Source organism: Pristiophorus japonicus, chromosome 7, assembly GCF_044704955.1.
Source record: "Pristiophorus japonicus isolate sPriJap1 chromosome 7, sPriJap1.hap1, whole genome shotgun sequence".
Lineage (NCBI taxonomy): Eukaryota > Metazoa > Chordata > Chondrichthyes > Pristiophoridae > Pristiophorus > Pristiophorus japonicus.
The window spans coordinates 114,640,702-114,660,981 of NC_091983.1; the positions used below are offsets into that span (position 1 = coordinate 114,640,702).

A 20,280-nucleotide genomic window follows, 5' to 3' on the forward strand; every position below is an offset into this window, starting at 1 on the left:
TAACGTTAACCATTTGTTTGAATTCTATTAAAATAGCAGAAAGAGGAATTTGAAACAAACTGTTAAGCATTCAAACAATAACATTTCATTGGGTGTAATCCTGGCACTTAAAGCGGGATTATACCCATTGGTGCCACCCATTGCTGACCGTACTGGAGTATGCAGGGTTTAGGCGGGGCTACTGTGAGCACATCTTGGGTTCCCACCTGGCCTGGGGGAAGGAGGGTGGAGGGTTGCTGGGAGCCACCTAGAAATGCGAGATTGTGCCTCAACTTGCCAACAAAGATGTAAACCAAATAAAAATTGAAAACAAACCTGACCTGTTCATTGGAAGTCCTTTGAATGTGGGTTCCAGTTCCACCATTCTGGGAGAAATGGCCAGCAATCTATGACAGAGTTTGACCCAGGCTGGGACTGCAGAAACCCCTAGCCTGGGGAGTCCCAATCCTCGACATGTCGCTGATCTTGGGAAAGGGCAAGCACTTTACAAGTCCCATGGAAAACCCCTATGCAAGCCTGAAACCTGGCATATTTGGGTCCTAACAGAATTTTCTGCCATTCTGGTATGTCCAGAAGGAGTATGCCAGAAAAGCTGGGATTTTCATTCTGTTTCTTTAACTTTACCCTCAAAGGAAAACATATCTCTTAGTCCACTCTCAGTACACAGAATCATGGTTAGCTGTCCAAGAAAATTTGTTTTAAAATGTTTGAATTTCTAGAGGTTATTGAGCAATACTTACCAAACAATGATCACACTGTCTTCCTGCAACATTGTGTTTACACTGGCACTGTCCAGTCTGCTTGTCACAGAGCTCAGCAACGGATCCATTCACATGGCACTCACAGGCTGGAGATTAATAAGATCAGCATTATACAAAATGAACTAAACATTATTTTTGGGCAATTATGTTGAAGTACAATAAATTCACATTTTATATGTCCATTAATGTTTCAAAGTTCAAGTGCTATTGTACAGAGGCTTCTAATTATGCAGCATGTGTAACCAATGTAGTAAGGAGAAGGCAATAACATATTTGCAAACGAGGAGAAATAGCTTTTCAGTGAAGCATGCAGTATTAGCAGCCCTGATCACCTTATGCGACAACTTTTGCTTCAATGAGAAGTAACTTCGGGTGCATGGTATTAGTTCAGTGGGCTGTTTTGTAAATATCGAATAACTCCATGAGGCTAAGTACGGTGAGTTAGTTCAGGCATGACCTTACTCCAGTTTATTTACTCTCAAAGTGAGGATTCAACATGGCTGCCAACATTATATACACGGCTTGCATGTGTCTGCCAGTGACCATAAGGACTCCGACAGTCGCGCCCTCCGGTGGCAGGTAAAACCCAATTAACATACATAACATCATTCCCCCCCCAAAGTCCTTGGTACAGGTTGTATTTACAAGTTGAGACGGTCCGGGGCCTTCCACTCCCTGACTGATCTTCTCAGTTCGAACCCAAGCTTGGGTGAGTTAGTAGGACCATTGCTGCATTGCGGAGCAGCCAAAACTGTGCCAGCAACCCACTTTGGACCATGACTATAATTCAGGACAAACACAGAGTCATGAAGAGCAATGTCACGTGATACGGCCGTGCGATTGTGGTACCATTGCTGCCGTTGCCTTCTGGTTTCGACGTGATCATTGAGATCCGGATATACAAGGGAGAGCCTGGTTTTGAGGCCTCTCTTCATTAACAGCTCGGCAGAAGGGACCCCGGTGAGCGAGTGGGGTCTCGTCCAGTAACTGAGCAGAATGCGGGACAAGTGGGTCTGTAGGGAGCCGTGAGTCACGCGTTTTAGTCACTGCTTAATGGTTTGGACAGCCCGCTCCAGTTGACCATTAGACGCGGGTTTGAAAGGGGCAGACCTGACATGCTTGATGCCATTATGGGTCATAAACTCGTGGAACTTGAACTGGTGAAACACCGTCCGTTGTCGCTGACAAGGACGTCGGGCAGGCCATGGATGGCAAACATGGCTCGGAGGCTTTCAATAGTGGCTGTGGACGTGCTGGATGACATGAAACTATGAAAGTAAACTAGTGCAGAATATAAAAACAGATAGCAAGAGTTTCTATAGGTATATAAAAAGGAAAAGGGTGGCTAAAGTAAATGTTGATCTCTTAGCAGACGAGACTGGGGAATTAGTAATGGAGAACATGGAGATGGCAGCAACTCTGAACAAATATTTTGTCTCAGTCTTTACAGTAGAGGACACTAAAAATATTCCAACAGTGGATAGTCTAGGGGCTGCAGGGCAGGAGGAACTTAACACAATCACAATCACCAAGGAGGTGGTAGTCAGTAAGATAATGGGACTAAAGGCAGATAAATCCCTTGGACCTGATGGCTTGAATCCTAGGGTCTTAAGAGAAGTAGCGGCAGGGATAGTGGATGCATTGGGTGTAATTTACCAAAATTCCCTGGATTCTGGGGAGGTCCCAGCAGATTGGAAAACTGCAAATGTAATGCCCCTATTTAAAAAAGGAGGCAGACAAAAAGCAGGAAACTATAGACTAGTTAGCCCAACATCTGTGGTTGGGAAAATGTTGGAGTCCATTATTAAAGAAGCAGTAGCACGACATTTGTAAAAGCATAATTCAGTCAGGCAGAGTCAGCATGGATTTATGAAGGGGAAGTCATGTTTGACAAATTTCCTGTAATTCTTTGAGGATGTAATGAACAGGGTGGATAAAGGGGAACCAGTGGATGTGGTGTAATTGGACTTCCAAAAGGCATTTGACAAGGTGCCACATAAAACGTTACTGCACAAGATAAAAGTTCATGGGTTGGAGCTAATATATTAGCATGCATAGAGGATTGGCTAACTAACAGAGAACAGAGAGTCGGGATAAATGGTTCATTCTCTGGTTGACAACCAGTAACCAGTGCGGTGCCGCAGGGATCAGTGCTGGGACCCCAACTATTTACAATCGATATTAATGACTTGGAAGAAGGGACTGAGTGTAACGTAGCCAAGTTTTCTAATGATACAAAGATGGGAGGAAAAGCAATGTGTGAGGAGGACACAAAAAATCTGCAAAAGGACATATACAGGCGAAGTGAGTGGGTAAAAATTGGGCAGATGGAGTATAATGTTGGTAAGTGTGAGGTCATGCACTTTGACAGAAAAAAAATCAAAGAGCAAGTTATTATTTAAATGGAGAAAGATTGCAAAGTGCCGCAGTAGAGCGGGACCTGGGGATACTTGTGCATGAAACACAAAAGGATAGTGTTGTGTATCTGTAAAGCATGCTATCCCATGTTCCGCCACCAGGGAGCGCATTCCCTGAAGTCCCAAGGGATCCCAGCATCCCTTGGGAGAACTGTATATAAGCCAGCCCCTAAGGCCTGTTCCTCACTCTGGAGTGTCTTAATAAAGACTGAGGTCACTGTTACTTTAACCTCCCTGTGTGCAGTCTCATCTGTGTTAGGAACACAATAAATGGCAACGAGAATACGAATCCAACACAAAGATGCAGCAAACTGTGGGCATCCTGGAGAAGTTCTCGGAGGGTGAGGACTGGGAAGCCTATGTCGAACGGATAGACCAGTACTTTGTAGCCAACAAGCTGGACGGAGAAGGAAGCGCTGCAAAAAGGAGAGCGGTCCTCCTCACAGTCTGTGGGACACGGACCTACAACCTCATGAAGAATCTTCTGGCTCCGGTGAAACTCACAGATAAGTCGTATGAGGAGCTGTGTACACTGGTTCGGGAGCATCTTAACTGGAGGGAGAGCGTGCTGATGGCAAGGTGCCAGCGATCTGAAGATCAGGAAGTGGCGAGCTACGTCGCCGAGCTAAGGCGACTTGCAGGACAATGTGAGTTTGATGGCTACCTGAAGCAAATGCTCAGAGACTTTTTTGTACTGGGCATTGGCCACGAGACCACCCTACGAAAACTTTTGAATGTAGAGACACTGACCCTCAGTAAGGCCATTGCGTTAGCACAGGCGTTTATGTCCACCAGTGATAACACCAAACAAATCTCTCAGCACACAAGTGCTAGCAATGTTCATAAATTAACTAGAACTGTGTATGCGAGCAGAAGTGCACAGGGCAGAAACCATGCCAGCAGGCCTCAGGTGACCCAGATGACGCAGAGTCCGCAACAAAGGATGAATGCAAGGCAATTCACACCTTGTTGGCGTTGTGGAGGCTTCCATTCAGCCTATTCATGCCGGTTTAAAGGGTATGTTTGCAAGAGCTATGGAACAATGGGGCACCTCCAACAAGCTTGCAGCTCTGCAAAACCTGCTAACGTGGCAGAGGAAGATCGGTCCATGGTGGATCAAAGCAATTTCAAGCCTCAGAGAGTGGAGGCAGATGCTGAAGTACAGGGGTGCACACAATTTTGACGAAATGTCCACCTATAATGCTAAACGTAAAATTGAATGGCTTACCCGTAGCCATGGAACTGGACACTGGCGCTAGCCAATCCATCATGAATAAAAAGATGTTTGAGAGACTGTGGTGTGGCAAGGCACTCAGACCAGCCCTGAGCCCCTTCCACACGAAACTGAGAACATACACCAAAGAGCTTATCACTGTCCTGGGCAGTGCCATGGTCAAGGTCACCTACGAGGACACGGTGCACGAACTGCCACTCTGGATTGTCCCGGGCGATGCCCCCACACTGCTTGGAAGGAGCTGGCTGGGCAAAATCCGCTGGAATTGGGGTGACATCCGAGCGCTATCACATGTCGATGAGGCCTCATGTAACCAGGTTCTGAACAAATTTCCTTCCCTTTTTGAGCCAGGCATTGGAAACTTTTCTGGTGCGAAGGTGCGGATCCACTTGGTCCCAGAGGCACGACCCATTCACCACAAGGCGCAAGTGGTACCTCACATGATGAGGGAGAGAGTGGAAATCGAGCTGGGCAGGCTGTAACGCGAGGGCATCATCTCCCCAGTGCAATTCAGCGAGAGGGCCAGCCCAATTGTTACAGTACTCAAAAGTGATGGCACGGTCAGGATTTGCGGCGATTATAAAGTAACTATTAATCGTTTCTCGCTACAGGACCAATACCCGCTACCTAAGGCAGACGACCTATTTGCGACGCTGGCAGGAGGCAAGATGTTCACCAAGCTCGACCTGACTTCGGCCTACATGACGCAGGAGCTGGAAGATTCTTCGAAAGGCCTCACCTGCATCAACACACACAAGGGACTGTTCATCTACAACAGATGCCCGTTTGGAATTCGGTCGGCTGCAGCGATCTTCCAGAGAAACATGGAGAGCCTACTTAAGTTGATACCATGCACGGTGGTTTTTCAGGACTACATATTGGTCACGGGTCAGGACACCGTCGAGCACCTACAAAACCTGAAGGAGGTCCTTCAGCGACTGGATCGCTTAGGGCTGCGGCTGAATAGTCGAAATGCCAACAAAAGTGGAGTTTTTGGGGAGAAAGATCACGGCGGATGGCATTCGGCCCACAGACACCAAGACAGAGGCTATCAGGAATGCACCCAGGCCACAGAACATCACGGAGCTGTGGTCGTTCCTGGGACTCCTCAACTCTTTTGGTAACTTCCTACCCGGGTTAAGCACCCTCTTAGAGCTCTACATGTGTTATTGCATAAAGGTGAGAACTGGGTATGAGGAAAAAAACAAGTAATTGCTTTTGAGAAAGCCAGAAACATTTTATGCTCCAACAAGCTGCTTGTATTGTATAACCCATGTAAAAGACTTGTGCTAGCATGTGATGCGTCGTCGTACGGAGTCTGATGTGTATTACAACAAGCTAACGTTGCGGGGAAGTTGCAACCTGTCGCCTATGCTTCCAGGAGCTTGTCTAAGGCTGAGAGGGCCAACAGCATGATTGAGAAAGAGGCATTAGCATGTGTGTTCGGTGTAAAGAAAATGCATCAGTACCTGTTTGGCCTCAAATTTGAGCTGGAAACCGATCACAAGCCCCTCATACCCCTGTTCGCTGAAAACAAGGGGCGAAATACTAATGCCTCAGCCTGCATACAAAGGTGGGCACTCGCGCTATCAGCGTATAACTACACCATCTGCCACAGGCCAGGCACCGAGAACTGTGCGGATGCTCTCAGTCGGCTACCATTGCCCACCACGGGGGTGGAAATGGCGCAGCCTGCAGACTTGTTGATGTTCATGGAAGCGTTTGAAAATGATAAATCACCTGTCACGGCCTGGCAGAATAAGACTTGGACCAGCCAACATCCTCTGCTGTCCCTAGTAAAAAACTGTGTACTGCATGGGAGCTGGACCAGCATCCCCGTTGAAAGGCAAGAGCTAATCAAGCTGTTCCAGCGGCATAAGGACAAGCTGTCCATTCAGGCAGACTGCCTGTTGTGGGGTAACTGCGTAGTGCTACCCATAAAGGGCAGGGAGACGTTCATCTCGGATCTCCACAGCACACACCCGGGTATAGTAATGATGAAAGCGATATAGCCAGATCCCACCTGTGGTGGCCCGGTATCGACTCTAACTTAGTCCTGTGTACGGCAATGGAGCTTGTGTGCTCAGTTGAGCAATGCGCCCAGAGAGGCACCACTAAGTTTGTGGTCCTGGCCCTCCAGACCATGGTCAAGGATCCATATCGACTATGCGGGCCCGTTTCTCGGTAAAATGTTCCTGGTGGTGGTGGATGGTTTTTCAAAATGGATTGAATGTGAAATAATGTCGGAAAGCACCGCCACCGCCACCATTGAAAGCCTGAGGGCCATGTTTGCCACCCACGGTCTGCCTGACGTACTGGTCAGTGACAACGGGCCATGTTTCACCAGTGCTGAATTTAAAGAATTCATGACCCACAATGGGATCAAACATGTCACCTCGGCCCCGTTTAAACCAGCCTCCAATGGACAGGCAGAGTGGGCAGTACAAACAATCAAACAGAGCCTTAAACGAGTCACAGAAGGCTCACTCCAAACCCGCCTGTCCCGAGTACTGCTCAGCTACCACACAAGACCCCACTCGCTCACAGGGGTGCCCCCGGCTGAGCTACTCATGAAAAGGACACTTAAAACCAGACTCTCGCTGGTTCACCCCAACCTGCATGATCAGGTAGAGAGCAGGCGGCAGCAACAAAATGTAAACGATGGTCGCGCCACTGTGTCATGGGAAATTGATCTGAATGACTCTGTGTATGTGCTAAATTATGGACATGGTCCCAAGTGGATTGCGGACATGGTGATAGCTAAAGAAAGGAGTAGGGTGTTTGTAGTCAAACTAGACAATGGACAAATTTGCAGAAAGCACCTGGACCAAACGAGGCTGCGGTTCACAGACTGCCCTGAACAATCCACAGCAGACACCACCTTTTTCGAGCCCACAACACACACCCAAAGGATCAATAACACTACGCCGGACCAGGAAATCGAACCCATCACGCCCAACAGCCCAGCAACGCCAGGCTCACCCTGCAGGGCCAACAACACGCCAGCCCAGCGAGGGCACAGCCAACACACCAGAACAGACATTTGTACTGAGGCGGTCCACCAGGGAAAGAAAGGCTCCCGACTGCTTCACCGTGTAAATAGTTTTCACTTTGACTTTGGGGAGGAGTGATGTTGTGTATCTGTAAAGCATGCACTCCCACGTTCCGCCACCAGGGAGCGCATCTCCTGAAGTCCCAAAGAATCCCAGCATCCCTTGGGAGCACTGTATATAAGCTGGCCCCTAAGGCCTGTTCCTCACTCTGGATTGTCTTAATAAAGACTGAGGTCACTGTTAAGGGAAGCCTTACTGCAGCTCTATAAGATATTGGTGAGGCCACACCTGGAATACGGTGTGCAGTTTTGGTTTCTATATTTACGAAAGGAAATCCTTGCTTTGAAGGCAGTTCAGAGAGGGTTCACTAAGTTGATTCCGGGGATGAGGGGGTTGACTTATAAGGAAAGGTTGAGTAGGTTGGGCCTCTCCTCATTGGAATTCAGAAAAATGAGAGGTGATCTTATCAAAACGTATACGATTGTGAGGGGGCTTGACGGTGAACTAGTTCAGACATGACCTTAATCCAGTTTATTTATTCTCAAAGTGAGGATTCAACATGGCTGCCAACATTATATACATGGCTTGCACATGTCTGCCAGCAACCATAAGGACTCCGACAGTCACGCCCTCCGGTGGCAGGTAAAACCTAGTTAACATACATAACAAACTCTAAAGCAAGAATTGTGAGACCACCTCGAGTAGAGAGAATATGCATGGGGAGGTGTAAACAATTCCACACATTTGTTTTGCAGGGATATGATTTGCAATTTTAAAACTGAGTGTAAAAGCTGGCTGAAGGAAGTGTGTATATGCATATGTGACAAAAGAGATGATTTTTGTGTGGACTGCATATGGGGCAGTTGGTGGCGGGCAAGCGCTGGGCCAGCCTGAAGGAGTCAGAGTGGCACCCATGCCATTTTTGTGGGCAAGCCTAACTTAGATTAATTTGCCAAGCTGCAGAGTAAAACCAATTGGGAGGGCAGGAAATCCAGTGGGATAATTACCATTAAAGGTATCCAGCAACACCTTAAAGGGGAGGTACTTTTTATAATGGTGAAGTTCGGCCAACGAGATTGTGCAGCAGGAGGCAAAATGATTTTGAATAGGGCACTCGGGTGTTCTGATGCAGCAATGGTGATGCTGATTGAACAAGTTAGTAGAGGCAAATATGAAGTCAACAGGCATGGAAAGAGGTGGCAAAAGATGTGCCGGTCAGAAGGAATTGGTACTATTTTAAATTTGCTGCCTGCACCGTGGTAAATCGTCTCAGACTGTTTGATCCTCACAGTGGGTGGAATATAACTTCAGTCGTGGAAAGCCAGATTTTAGAAGTGCCGTTGTATTGAACCTGCACTGGTTAAATTTAAAGTCGTTGAAAAGCCATGATCAAGACTAATTTTTTTGACCAAAGGCCTTCTCATTCCAGGAAGGCTTTTCGAAGCCGTTGATAACAAAACTACGGTGGCAGCCGATACATGCGAGTCGAGAAGTCGGGCTGTTATGGTTGGAGACAAGTGGAGGCCTGTGGTGTCGAATGCCGTCATTTCTATTTGATATTAATGACACTGCACCTTTTAGTGTTACTGGGCAAAAAGCACCTCTACAGGTGTATCTCCATTCAGTTGAAACCCTTAATACTCCTTGGTTAATATTACAGTGTGAACATGTATTTGTGTGAAACATTCACTCACAGAGCTGTATATAAATGTGCCACCTCGAATTAGTTTTTTAATGTGCCTCTCTATGTAAAACAAATGACTAAAACAATATGTGAAAAATGAACAGCTGAGGTATGAGGGCCTCAGTATGTCAACGTAGTGCCCAGTTTCCATTCAGTTACAAGATACTAGTGTATGTTGTTAGTCCTTTAAATCTTCTCCTTCTTAGGCAGTCCAGGGTCGTGCATAATACTTACTGAATTAATTATTGGCTAAAATGGACAGAAAAGACAGTTTTAACAAACTGATGAATATCATGCGCTTTGAAAAATTAGAGAATTTATACAGTACAGTAAATGTGCACAATGCAAAATCTATTTCCCCACACTTATGTCCCCATACATCAACCTGGATACATATTTAGGCTTACATACTTTCCGAAGTGTTCTCACTGCAAACAGCAAGTTATTTCTATTTATACTCTCATTTGACATTGTAGTTGGACACTTCTCAGCTTCCTTTTTTAAAAATACTTAAAATGGTATATTCTAGGTCTGGTTACTAGGTTTTCAAAACATTAAAAAATAAATAACTTGCATTTATAGAACACCTCATTGTGTCCTCAGGATGCCCAAAGTACTTTATAACCAATTAATAACTTTAGAAATCCATTCATTGTTGTTAGGTAGGCAAATACATTATAGGGTTTATCTTAAATTGTGGCAACTATTTTTAATCAAAAGTGATTCTGAACTACTGGAATTGGAATACCAGGTAAACATGTATAGATCACTGCTTGCTCTGGTGCTATCAAGTTTTTCCCTGTGAGTCTGAAAGTCCCAACTGGTTTATTCAAAGAGAAGTACAGCATGTTGTAAGCAAAATTCCAACTGACTTCTGTGCATTCAGACCTATTTTATCTCTATTCTAATACCATTAATTTCTTCCAGCTTATGTTTGCTACACTTGACAGAGTAATATAATCAACAGGAGACATGGGGCAATTTTCATAGCATTTTTAATGTTCGTATTGCTACTGTAATTAAAAATATAATAAAGGCATTTTCTTTCAAACAGCTGTGGATCCTGCTGAGCTTTGAATACAATGGAGTTCTTGACATTAAAAGTGTAGAAAAAGGACAGAAAATGAGCAATTTGGTTGCTAGTGTTTGGTTTCTTTTGTGGGTTTTTTTTGCAATTGACAGCTCTTTGAATTTTTCAACAATAGAGGGAAGGGTATGTACAATAATGCAGAATGTCTGTGTGCTCTGGTTTAAAGATAGCTTTGAAAATATAACCTCAAACAATAGTGAAAGAACACATGAATGCCACTGTAAGTATTAAACCATGCTGATTTATCAGTACACAACAATACAAAAGAGACCAGAGCGGTGGCATACTTTATTTTCAGTTTTAATTCTACTGCACCACAGGCAATTTCTCACATCCAGGTGCAAGCTCATTAATGGCACAAATAGCCAGCCCAGATCCTACATGTTTTGATGCTGAAAGATCACTCCAAGGGTTGACCTCGTCGTGAATACTTGTTGTGGCTGGCAGCATTGCCATTCGAATGTGACAGACAGATAGACCCATGGCTCCAGCACCCACATGCGCAGCATGACTTGGACTTGGCTCAAGCTTTATTAGCAGTATATTCTCTACAATCTCATAAACCACCTTCACACAAATATAATTTCAATTATTCTTTGAAGTTCTTTGGATCCCATCTCCAGTTAATAAGAAGTCAATTTTATCGCTTACATAACAACAGTCATTTAACTTCAAATAAATTTATTGTATATGAAGTGATTTTAGAAAGTGCTAGAGAGACATGATCTCTGCAAATCCTCTGGGAGGACAGGTGCACCAACATCAGTGTCCTCGCCCAGGCTAACATCCCCAGTGTTGAAGCACTGACCACACTCGATCAGCTTTGCTGGGCAGGCCACATAGTTCGCATGCCAGATACGAGACTCCCTAAGTTTTATGCGGAGCTCCTTCATGGTAAACGAGCCAAAGGTGGGCAGCGGAAACATTACAAGGACACCCTCAAAGCCTCCCTGGCAAAATGCGACATCACCACTGACACCTGGGAGACCCCTGGCCGAAGACCGCCCGAGGTGGAGAAAGTGCATCCGGAAGGGCGTTGAGCTCTTTGAGTCTCAACGCAAAGAGCGTGAAGAGGTCAAGCGCAGGCAGCGGAAGGAACGCACGGCAAACAAGCCCCACCCACCCCTTTCCTCGACGAATGTCTGTCCCACCTCTAACAGGGTCTGTGGCTCTCGTATTAGACTGTTCAGCCATCAAAGAACTCACTTTGGGAGTGGAAATAAGTCTTCCTCGATTCCGAGGGAGTGCCTATGATGATGATGATTGTTATAACAGAGTGACTACTTGTACTGCCTTTTTTCTGTCCTTCTGCGACTGTGTCCTCTGGACTCCGCCCGAAACCAGAACCAGAAGTGAGGCCCCGAACCGGAAGTGGGTCCATGTTGTTCCTCAGAAGCGGTGGGCAGCAGGGAATGAGGTGGCATGTGGGCGGCGAGAGACACAGGGAGGGGGAGAGACACAGGGAGGGGGAGAGACACAGGGAGGGGGAGAGAGAGACGGGGGGGGGGAGAGAGACAGGGGAGAGCGAGAGAGACGGAGGGGGAGAGAGACAGGGGGGTGAGAGAGAGACAGGGGGGGTGAGAGAGAGACAGGGGAGAGCGAGAGAGACGGAGGGGGAGAGAGACAGCGGGGGTGAGAGAGAGACAGGGGAGAGGTGGGGAGAGAGACAGAGGGGAGAGCGAGAGAGACGGAGGGGGAGAGAGAGATGGGGGGAGGAGAGAGACGGGGGGGTGAGAGAGAGACAGGGGAGAGGTGGGGAGAGAGACAGAGGGGAGAGCAAGAGAGACGAGGGGGGAGAGAGACAGAATGGGTGGGGGATAGAGACATGGGGGGGGCGTGGGTGGTGGAAGAGAGAGAGAGACGTGGGGAGGTGGTGGTGGGGGGGTGAGAGAGAGACACAGGGGTGGGGGGGGGGCGGTGGGAAGAGAGAGAGACGGGGGGGGGGTGGAAGAGAGAGATGGTGGTGAGACAGAGAGACACGAAGCGGGAGAGAGAGCCTCGAGGGGGAGGAGGGGTGGAAGAGACAGACAGAGGGGGGAGCGACGGGGGGGAAGAGAGAGAGACATGGTCAGGCCCAGAGTGTGCCGGACTGGAGAGGTACAACTGTACCTCTATTCATGAAGCCCAGGATCTTGTAAGCTTTTTAAACTGTTCTCTCAACCTGCCCAGCTACCTTCAACGATTTGTGCACATATACCCCTAGGTCTCCCTGTTCATGCACCCGCTTTAGGATTGTACCCTTTAGTTTATATTTCCTCTCCTCATTCTTCGCACTTCATTGCATTAAATTTCATCTGCCGCATGTCCGCCTGTCGAAGTCCACGACAACTTTCCCAGTGGCTGATAACAGGGAGATTCCTCTGTAGTTGCCACAGTCGAACTTGTCCCCTTTTTTAAAGATGGTCACGATTACTGCATCTCTGAGATCTCCCGGCATGCTCTCCTCTTTCCAGATGAGAGAGCTGAGGTCATGCATTTGTGCCAATAGTGCCTCTGCGCCATACTTTAGTGCCTCAGCAGGGATTCCATCCGCTTCCGTTGCCTTGTTGTTCTTGAGCTTGCGGATGGCCTTTTCTATCTCGTGTAGTGCTGGGATTTTGCTGAGATGGTGGCGGTTAGCATGCTGTGGGATGGAGTCGAGGACACTCGAGTCAAAGGCAGAGTCTTAGTTAAGTAGATCTTCGAAGTGCTCCTTTCAGGGGGTTCTGACTGCCTCGGTGTCCTTGATGAATATTTCCCCGTTCTTGGCCAGCAGTGGGGTGGGGCCTTGGGTGCTTGGGCCGTCGGTGTTCTTGACTGTGGTGAAGAATCCTCGCACATCATGGCTGTCGGCCAGCTGCTGAATCTCCTGTGCTTTCTCCACCCACCATCTATTCTTTAGGTCACGGGTTTTTTGTTGGACCTCGGCCGTAAGCCTTCTGTAATGCTGCTTTGCTGCTCCCGAGTCGAAGCACTGACCACACTCGACCAACTCCGTTGGGCGGGCCACATTGTTCACATGCCTGACACAAGACTCGCACAACAAGCGCTCTACTCGGAACTCCTACATGGCAAGCAAGCTCCAGGTGGGCAGAGGAAACGTTTCAAGGACACCCTCAAAGCCTCCTTGATAAAATACAACATCCCCACCGACACCTGGGAGCCCCTGGCCAAAGACCGCCCTAAGTGGAGGAAGCACATCCAGGAGGGCGCTGAGCACCTCGAGTTCGTCGCCGAGAGCATGCAGAGACTAAGCACAGACAGCGGAAGAAAGGTGCGGCAAACCAGTCTTCCCACCCACCCTTTCCTTCAACGACTGTCTGTCCCACCTGTGACAGAGACTATAATTTCCATATTGGACTGTTCAGTCACCTAAGAACTCACTTTTAGAGTGGAAGCAAGTCTTCCTCGATTTCGAGGGACTGCCTATGATGATGATGATGTTGTCTGAGTCCAGTTGAAGTCTATCTCTATCCTCCTCACTGTTTGCTATACTTCCAATTTTAACTGCAAATTTTTTAATTGTGCCCTGTACACCCACGACCAAGTCATTAATATATATCAACAAAAGCAGTGGTCCAATACCGACCCCTGGGGAACACCACTGTATACCTTCTTTTAGTTCGATAAACAACCATTCACCACTACTCTCTGTTTCCTGTCACTTAGCCAATTTTGTATCCATGCTGCCACTGTCCCTTTTATTCCATGAGCTTCAACTTTGCAGGCACGCCTATTATGTCGCACTTTGTCAAACGCCTTTTAGAAATCCATGTACACTACGTCAACTGAAATGCCCTCATCAACCCTCTGTTACCTCATCAAAAAACTCGATCAAGTTGGTTAAACACAATTGCCTTTAATAAATCCTGGCTTTCCTTAATTAATGCACATTTGTCCAAATGACTGTTAATTTTGTCCCTGCTTATTGTTTCAAAACGCTTCCCCACTACCGAGATAAAACTGACTGGTCTGTAGTTGCTGGATTTAACTTTACACCCTTTTTTGAACAAGGGTGTAACATTTGCAATTCTGCATTCCTCTAACTACACCCCCATTTCTAAGGAGGACTGGAAGATAATGGCCAATATCTTCGCAATTTCTTCCTTCACTTCCCTCAGGGTCCTAGGATGCATCCCATCCGGTCCTGGTGACTTTTCGATCTTAAGTACAGCCAGCCTTTCTAGCACCTCAACTTTATCACTTTTTATCCCATTAAGAGTCTCCTCTACCTCCTCCTTCACAATGCCTACGGCAGCATCTTCTTCCTTGCTGAAGACAGATGCAAAGTACTCATTTAATACCTCAGCCATACCCTCTGCCTCCATGCGTAGGTCTCCTTTTTGGTCCCTAATCAGCCCCACCCCTTCACTATTTATATGCCTATAGAAGACTTTTGGATTACCTTTTATGTTGGCTGCCATTCTATTCTCATGCCCTCTCTTTGCCCCTCTTATTTTATTTTTCACTTCTCCTCTGACCTTTCTACATTTAGCCTGGTTCTCAGATGTATTCTTGACCTGACATCTGTCATAAGCACTCGTTTTTTGTTTAATCTTACTCTCTATCTCTTTCGTCATCCAGGAAGCTGTGACTTTAGTTGCCCTACCTTTCCCCCTAGTGGGAATGTACCTCGATTGTGCCCGAACTATTTCCTCTTTAAAGGCAGCCTATTGTTCCACCATTGTTTTGCCTGCCAATCTTTGATTTGAAGTCAGAAAATGACAACTAACATTTCGACTGAAGGTTATTTTTGGGTACTTGGTTATGACTTTATTTCGTTTTATCTTTTTGGCCAAGGATTTCGGCATTGCTTCTCAAAGCTGCTTCAATTAAAATGTATCGGGGTGGTGTATTCTACAGTTAAAATGTAGAATACACCATCCCGATAAGCTACTGCTACAGGCTTTTAAATTTCCTACGCGTTAGTTTTTCCACCCCTCAACAGCAAGCTCCCACTGGCAGGCAGAACTTATGATGGGTTATTATAATTGGGCTGGCCTCCACCAGTTTAGCAGGCAAGAAGCCCCTCCACCAAGTCCATCCTCATCCAAGCTGAAACCGTAAGGTTTACCCTTGTGAGAGATTCAAAGTGAGGGATATATTGCTCTATTGTAACTTTATGCTGTCAGGGTTTTCTTGCTAAAGATTCTATGTTCAAAATTATTTCCATTTAAGAGGAAGTGGGACTAGCTGAATTGTTCTTGCAGAGAGCCAGCACGGGCTCGATGGGCTGAATGGCCTCCTGCTGTGTGTATCAATTCTATGATTCTATGACCATCAATCACTTTAGCATTCCATGATTGTACCACAAAGCTAAGTTCTATGGGGCTGAAATTTGCTTGATAACGCTATCCATTAACGCCGGCGATGGGCAGCTAACGGGCAGCAAAAGCCCACCGTCGGCGGAGAGTGGCGTCCACGCCTCCGTAGAAATTGAGTTGGGCGTTGGTGGAGGCGCCAAGTGGTAATGCTCTGCCCTCTAACACCACCCACATGGTGACGTCAATGAGCGTGCAACGCTGCCTTGGTGCCTCTGCCGCGATATTTGGTTTGTACGGCAGCCTAATGGGCAGGCATCCATACAGTCTGCAAAAAGCAGTCGTAACATCGGGGATCCTGAGCGACATCGCCCAGAGAGCAAGGTAAGTTTTTCTTTATTTATTTAAGCATTTATTTGTTAGTTGCAACAGTGGGGAAGCATGTGTGTGGGTCGGGGAGGTTTTGGGGTTTCTTTCCCCGTATCTTCAGCTCGCTTGCCGGCAGTTTTCTGTCGGGAAATTGAGTAGGCCTCCTTAGCTCCCGCCCCGTTGGTGCCCGATGATGAGTGTGCAATGCCACTTTTAGCGCTGCTCTCTCATGTTTGGGTGTAAAACCTGAATTTGGCAGTTTGAGGTCTGGCGCTAAAATCAGCATTCAGACGGTGACACCTCCTCAAAAATGGCCATAACCAATTTCAACCCCTAGTTTTTAGTTTGTCACATTTAAGGAGCAAATACCAAAAGAATAATGCAGGACACTTACGTCGGCAATTCCTTGCTACAACAGCATCTCCAAAGAATCTTTCAGCACATTGATCACAGAACTGACCAGCAATTCCCTCAATACATCGTAGACACTCTCCTGTCAATGAATTGCAGCTGCCAGGTAGTGCCAGGTCAAGGTTATCATTGCACTGGCAGGGCTGGCATAATCCACCTGGTTTACTAGGTTGTCCAAAGAAGCCTTCTGAACACCTGGTTAACAAAAGAAAAATTCAAAACTAAATCTGTGAATGAAATTCAAATTGGTTTATCTTGTCGCAACACCATTTAGAATACAGATATTTCTAGAAACTCAAACTGTATGGTTTTAAGGGCTAGAAATTCGGTGCATTTGCACCCGAGGGCACTAAATGGGTGCAAATACCTTACCACCACGGCGCGATGCTGGCAACGATTAATGCCATATTGGGTAACAGTTTAGTGACGGTGCTATGGCATTGTGCCCCGATCTCCTGCACCCAGAGATTGTGAAATCATCTCCGTGCGTATCGGCCCGTTTTCGCCCCAGCCCCGAAATTTGCTTTTGCCCCCTGCAGCTGAGCCGGGCGATGACAGCTGCAGGGGATACGTATCAGGCGGCTGGCCACTATCGGGGTGAAAATTAAAAGCGAGTTGGCCGATGGCAAAGGGAAAAAACACTTACCTTGTGGTTGCCACTCCTGATGCAGTTTCTTCGCGGGGTTGTGGCTGCATCACTCATCCCAGCACCCAGCTTGTGTGCCGGACTGATCGCGCGGCAACCCCGCTCCCCGGTAGTCCAGATAGGTGCCTTTTTCTTTTGCAGAGTCAGCAGTATGGACCCTTCCCTTTAATTGAGGATGTGGTAGTGCTACGCGGCCAAGTGCATAGCGCTGCAGAGGTGTCCGCTCCGTTACCGCCCCAGGAAGGAAGTGGAGCACTGGCTGCACTCCACTTCCTTCTGGGGGCGGTAACCCGAATTTTGAGAGAGGGCGGGACCTCCGCTCCTGGCGCTAAGTCTCGCACCTCCCAAACGTTACTGCCCCCAAACGGAGTAATACTGAATTTCGCCCCCATAGCTTTTTACTCCTGGATAGTAGAATTTGTCAATTTTAGATTACAGCAATAATTCTGCATCCCAGTAGGGTGTCACACTCACAAGGTGCTTGAATCAGAGAATTGGGCCTATAGTGGTGTAACTTTATCTCTAATTCTTATTCCCGTGCAAGGACCTAGGTGCAGTGCCACAAAGGGTTCAATGATCTCAGTACATCGCAAAATGTTACTGCAAAGCTACACAGCCTCAACCTGCTGTGCCACTCATCACATCCGCATCACTCTGCATTCCCTACTCTACCCCTGCACATTCTTACTCACACCAACTTACCTTGCACCTCTACCCATCCCTCTCTCTCTGTCTACATTATCACTTTCCCATCTCACTAGCCGTCCCTCACACTCGCCCTCATCCATGTGCAATCATACCAACTAACAACACACAAGGGTAGGCACTTGGGTCCTTTAGCCAATGTTCATGTAAAGTTTATGTTGATGTGTTGTCAAACATTGAAATCTTTATTTTCACCACTTTGCATTCTTGGACAGATTCATGGTCACCTTTGGTAGTGGCTTAGTGAGTTGCAGTGAATGGTGAGACATAATGGTACCCCCACAATGGTGATGAGTGTGAAAGGAATGGGTTGGACATTGTCGGGATACTTTATGGTGTTGGTGTGGGGTGGTGCCAACCTGGTGCAGCATGTGGCAGCCAGGGTGTTCAGGATCAAGTGAAGTAAATGTGGCCATGGTGAGGCCATCACTGGACTCCCGGTCAGCAATGTGGTCGAGTGCTGATGCCCTGTGTCCTGTGCACCATCAGTTGATTGCGGAGAAGGTTGGTGTTGTTGCTGGTGTGTTTAGTGATGTTGGGTGTTCGGGCTGATCATGGTGGGATTCTGAGGACCAAGATGTGATTTTTTTCAAGGGCACCGATGCTGCTGAAATAAATGGCAGGAGATTGAGATAACAGAAGCGATCTCTCAATGGTGAGAGAGGTTGCTCTAAGGAGGTGACAATGAATAGAGAGTTCACTGCAAACACTTCCAAATTGTGTACAGCTCAAATACTCTTTCAAAACCCTGATGGCTTCAGCTTCTAACATTGGAAAGTGAACAGCTGTGAAACTGTAGCTGTTATACCATTTCTGCAGCTGTCAACCAGCAAAAGTAATGGAGAATCACTAAGAACCCAACTCCACTTACCTGCCCTGTTCCCCAAGGGATGGCAAACCTGTCAAAAGGTTGATAAAATTGTAAATGCCTGCTTTTAATCCTCTTAAGTAGCATTCAACTACCTTCTAACAGCCTTAATTAATTGGCCCGCCACTTGCTGCCGGGTCTGTGATCCGCACGCAGTCTTGACAGGTCAGAAACTGACATGGAGGAGGGTCTAGAGTGAGATCCCGCCTCCAAACCTGCACTCTGGGAAGATTCCGGCCATTTTGTGACGTGTGATTTTTGGTGACGATAGGTCGGGCTGCAGGCATTCATGCACCTCATTGAAATTGAATATTTATGTAAATAAGGCTGAACGTTAAAACTTTGGGTGAGGCTATGCCCCAATGCACACCTCACTCACATAAAATGGGTGAGCGACCTGATTTGGAGTAATTAATAAGCAAGGCTGAGATTGTTTGAGTGAATGTTGAATTCCCTGTTTTTATTTTTGGCGGTGAGCATTTAGCTACTTCAAATTAGACATTGTGCATACTTTGTTTTCCCTATGTATTTATGCCCTGCGATTAAAGTCTTTAGTTTACTGGCCAACATGTTCCTACATTATTTGCAATTGTTGCTAAATTACAAGCTGCAGTGAACAAAGTTGGGAAGATGGCGATATCCTTAGAATATTCTAGTACGACATGAATTGGATGAAAAGAACCTTTTTGTTACAGGACAACATCTTGAGGCCTAAGCCACCATCCAAGTTACTATGTTTGCAACGCTGGAATGTCCAAAAACACAGTCTCCAGGGTGCTGGTGCTTGAGGTAGGTGGGGTGCTTGGGGCAGGTGAAATGCCTGATAAAACCTGTCCTTGATGAATTCTCAGACAAAAAGGGCAAGGGTCAACTCATCAAATTACACTAGTCCGCCACCTGTCCTGATAAACTCCCGGTGGTTGTGAGCCACCAAAGCCTATAAGCACAGCATATTTAATCAGATGGTAGAAAGTGTCTGCATACACCAAACAGCATCACTGTGTCAGGACATCACCCTTTCTGCACCAAGCCTTCTCACATTGGCTTGCATATTTTTGTTTTTACGAGTACTCTTTTTGCAGGTGAACTGTGAAGTACATTATGCATGGTATTTTTGTCTCCTACTGCAAATGTGTCATGCAGTTTCTGATCAATGAAAAGTATTGTAAGTGGTACAGCTGGTAAAGGGGGGGGCAGGGACAAAGAGACCTCAGGGTTCACATACACAAATCCTGAAAGGTGCCAGGAAAAGTTGATTAAGGCTGTTCAAAAAAATATGGGTTCCTAGGCTTTATAAATAGAAGTATAGAGTACAAAAGTAAGGAGGTTATGGTAAAACCTTTACAAATCACTGGTTGGGCCTCAGCTAAAGTATTGTATCTAATTCCGGGCACCACACTTTAGGAAGGATGTCAAGGCCTTGGAGAGAATGCAGAGGAGATTTACCAGAATGGTACCAGGGAAGAGGGAGAGATTAAAGAAGCTGTAGTTTTTCTCCTTAGAGCAGAGAAGGCTAATGGGAGAATTAATAGATGTGTTAAAAATTATGAGCGGTTTTAATAGAGCAGTTAGGGAGAAACTGCTTACACTGGTAGGAGGGTCAGTGACCAGAGGACACAGATTGAAGATCATTGACAAAAAGGTCAGGAGGCAGATGAGAAGAATGTTATGCAGCGAATTGTTAGAATCTGGAATACACTGCCTGGACAGTTGTGGAAGCAGATTCAATCATAACTTTCAAAAGGGAATTGGATATATACTTCTACAGGAAAAAATTGCAGGGCGATGGGAAAAGCGCAGAG

At 46.6% G+C, this 20,280-nt stretch overlaps 1 protein-coding gene across 2 annotated transcripts in view; it reads right to left on the minus strand.

Annotated features, from left to right (window-relative positions):
• The window catches only part of lama2 (laminin, alpha 2), a 693,080-nt gene that overhangs the window by 227,250 nt on the left and 445,550 nt on the right, over nt 1-20,280 (minus strand). For both annotated transcript variants that reach the window (XM_070885262.1, XM_070885261.1), the window contains exons 19-20: nt 16,243-16,454; nt 741-847 (exon numbers count right to left, since the gene is read on the minus strand). In XM_070885262.1, coding sequence (XP_070741363.1) covers nt 741-847; nt 16,243-16,454 — 319 coding nt within the window. The remainder of the gene's footprint in view (nt 1-740; nt 848-16,242; nt 16,455-20,280) is intronic.